Source organism: Bidens hawaiensis, unplaced genomic scaffold (assembly GCF_021521415.1).
Source record: "Bidens hawaiensis isolate Kalapana, Puna unplaced genomic scaffold, B.hawaiensis_p1.1 tig00049937_1, whole genome shotgun sequence".
Classification (NCBI taxonomy): Eukaryota; Viridiplantae; Streptophyta; class Magnoliopsida; order Asterales; family Asteraceae; genus Bidens; species Bidens hawaiensis.
In genome coordinates this window covers 2,375-5,575 of record NW_027498950.1, presented here as the reverse complement: position 1 = coordinate 5,575, position 3,201 = coordinate 2,375, and the positions used below count along the sequence as shown (strand labels likewise).

General features: G+C 36.6%; 1 protein-coding gene across 1 annotated transcript; it reads right to left on the bottom strand.

Annotated features, from left to right (window-relative positions):
- Nucleotides 1-505: 505 nt before the first annotated feature.
- On the bottom strand, nucleotides 506-2,740 carry LOC143598316 (plant intracellular Ras-group-related LRR protein 4-like). Its single transcript, XM_077076558.1, has 3 exons — nucleotides 2,098-2,740; nucleotides 1,085-1,998; nucleotides 506-946 (listed from the first exon to the last, which is right to left on the bottom strand). The coding sequence occupies exons 1-3, from the start codon at nucleotides 2,738-2,740 to the stop codon at nucleotides 797-799; spliced, it is 1,707 nt and encodes a 568-aa protein (XP_076932673.1). The 3' UTR covers nucleotides 506-796.
- Nucleotides 2,741-3,201: the final 461 nt, after the last annotated feature.

Below are 3,201 nucleotides of genomic sequence, written 5' to 3'. Positions count from 1 at the left end.
TGGGTTCTTTGAGAAAAATCTTGAATATGATGTGACGATAATATGATAGTTTGTTGTTATAGATGCTCTTATAGTAATTTAGAGTAAAAATAAGGTGGTAGAGCAGAATTTGTCGTGTCTTGGGATAGGAAAGGTATCCTTAGGGTTGCACCCATACTGGTTATAGCACACCACCATTTAATGTAATGTAATTGCAGTAAATGACATGCCATGATGATTAATTAAATGTCAACTAACATATTAAGAAAAGGAAAGTCACAAAAATTTTAATTTAGCTACAGTTTGACATATTATTATAAATTTATTTTTAATTTATAAGTAAACTAAGAAAACTAATCTATTCTGTGTTAGTGGACCATTATTATGCAATTATACAACATATTTATACATGAATTAATATAATAAGGTTAAGATACCAAGTTCACATAATAATATGAAAAGAGAAGGAAAAAGACAATATTTTGACTGCTCAAGTTCCTAGTGTCTAGTTCCAATATAATTCCTTATCAGAACCTTCCTTTCTAATCATTTGTTAATTAATTATCTATAATTCATGACAGCTCAAGTCCAACTTCTATCATCCATGTTCATATAATAAGTAAAGCCATGTTGCATGTCTATCATACCAGAAACAAACAAACAAACAAACAAACAAACAAACAAATTCTAAACATAATTAACAAGTTATTTATCACCTCTTAAATATATACCAAAACCAAAATCCAACTCTTAACTACATGCTTAAGAATGAAAACTGAGGTTTAAAGACTTTTACCCTCCACCGACCCGATGTAAGTTAGACCTTTACATCATCCATGCCATTGCGCCTGCGTTTGTTGGACATCGATAAGAAGCAGATACTCGTCCAAGATTTCTTATGTTTGACTGGTTGTGCTTTTTTCTCATGCTTCTTCTCCTGAAGCTCTATCATATACTGAACAACAGCCTGCAACAAAAAAAATATTCAGGTTTTGAGCTGTCATGTATAACCCGTTTTATAAACGGGTCATACTCGGGTTATGTATCGAATTAGCCAAAAGTTTTGAAGAATCTATGAAAGAATAAAGGAAAAACAATAACTCACACGCGGGCCTTGATCGATTATGGATAGTGGTGGTATTTCCAAAGGATTCCCTTCAGCTTTAAGAACATGTAACTTTGACAGCATAGAGAAAGAATCTGGAAGGAATCTTATCTGATTATTACTAATATCTAGTTCCTCAAGATTCTCAAGGTTTCCAATGGATCTCGGGAGCGAAGTGAGGTCAGCAAAGTTGTTGCTGATGTTGATTTTCACAAGGGTGGTAGCAAAACACAAGCTTTCAGGGACCGATTCAAGCTCGTTAAAACTTACATCAAGCTCTTTGAGGTTGGTTAACGATGACATCGTGGTTGGTAACCGACCAATATTATTGTAACGAACCGACAGTCGTTCCAAGGACCCGATTTTACCTATGGCTTCGGGTAGGGCTTTAAGCTTGTTGTAGTCTGCAATAAGCTCTTTAAGTGAAGAACATTGACTGATATTGTATGGGAGTTCTTCAATATTATTTGTTTCGATGTTGAGCTTTTGCAAACGAGTGAGTGAGCATATGGACTCGGGGACCATCGACAGGTTGTTTGAGCTCAAATCAAGTTCTTCAAGGGAGAATAATTTACTAAAAGTTGGTGGTAAAGATGTTAACTGATTTGCTCTTAGATCAAGATGAACTAACTTAATAAGATCTCCTATAGATTCTGGGAGTTCTATGATTTTGTTGGAATGCAAATCTAGTTTCGTCAATGACGAAAGGTTTCCGATCGATGATGGTAATGCAACAAGACGGTTTTCTGATAGATCGAGTGTGATTAAAGCAGATAACTTTCCTATTGAATCAGGAAGCCATTCGATCTGGTCCATTAATACGCCACTAAGATTAAGATCTTTTGCACCTTTTTTAAAAGATACTTCAAACAAACTAGCAAGCTTTATAAGACTCAATTTCTCACCATCATCACCTACAAAACATAATAATAAAAAAGGTATATAAACGGAGATAAAGTCACGAGTCACGACCTAATAACTAAAAATCAAGGGTAGTTAAGATAAACATTTACCAGAACTAATGGCGGGTTTTAAAGTGGAATCCACGATCGCGGGCCGCGAAGTATCGCTTGAACAAAACATTCTTCCGATCCCATCATGAACACTACTCGACTCGGACTTGGGGACATAACTATCATCTCTAGTGAACAAATCAGAAGTTGTAACAGGCTCCTTTTCATAGTTATACAAGCTAAAAGCCGGTGACGTCGGTGTTGCAGTCAGCGTACTCACAGAATAATTAGCACCAGAAACCGAAGCTGAATTTGACGAACTGGCTGACGCAGGTTGAGCACTATCATCACCACTACTCGGGTCAACACACTTGGAAGCTCTCTGAATCATCTCATCAAACAGTTGGTGGTAGTTCTCAAGCTCAAGCAACTTAACAGCTTCGCGCTTCTGTTCCGTGGTTTGAAACCGGACAGAATGCTTTTGCATCTCTATCAGCACGTTAAACAACTCATCGGGAACACCTCTACCCTTCTTCCTCCTGGAAATAGCTTCCATCCTGGCCTGTTCTTCGTCATCCGCGTTCCGGATCAGTATCTTGGCACCTTCAACATCCTCGATGTCCGGCCTGGGAGGCAGGGATCTATGAAGCCTCATGATCTCTGCCACCACTTCATCTACAGAGTTTGCATAGGATGATTCCATTCCTTCCAATAATCAACCACAATAATAACCTAACAAAATCAAACAAAAATCACTTCAAATCTCGAAACCCAGATTGCAAATCAGGAAACAAATCCAACCCAGATAGGGATTGCGTTAACGCCGTAGAATGCATAATATTACAGTAACAACAGTAGCAAAAACTAAAATCTTGAATCTTGAATAACATATTAATAAATCAAACCAAATTATTACAGAATAATAATGTCTAAAACAGCATGAATTTCACGAGATTTGGTTGAAGAAGGTAAAAAAAAAAGAAGCAATTTGAAAGATTGAAATTGCGGGCGGTGGTGAAAGATTGAAAAAAGTAGAAATTGAGATGGGATTTGTAGAGCATATTCAAAAAAAAAAGAAGGGTAATTGAATTGAATTGAAGAGTAGTAAGTAGAATTGAAATAGAAATAGACCTGGGAATCGAGTGACTGAGTACTTATTATTAT

Coding starts and splice junctions, on each gene's coding strand:
- LOC143598316 (XM_077076558.1), bottom strand. CDS start 2,740: ATGGAATCATCCTATGCAAACTCTGTAGATGAAGTGGTGGCAGAGATC. Junction 1,999..2,097: donor AAAACCCGCCATTAGTTCTG/GTAAATGTTTAT, acceptor TATGTTTTGTAG/GTGATGATGGTGAGAAATTG. Junction 947..1,084: donor TAATCGATCAAGGCCCGCGT/GTGAGTTATTGT, acceptor TTTTTGTTGCAG/GCTGTTGTTCAGTATATGAT.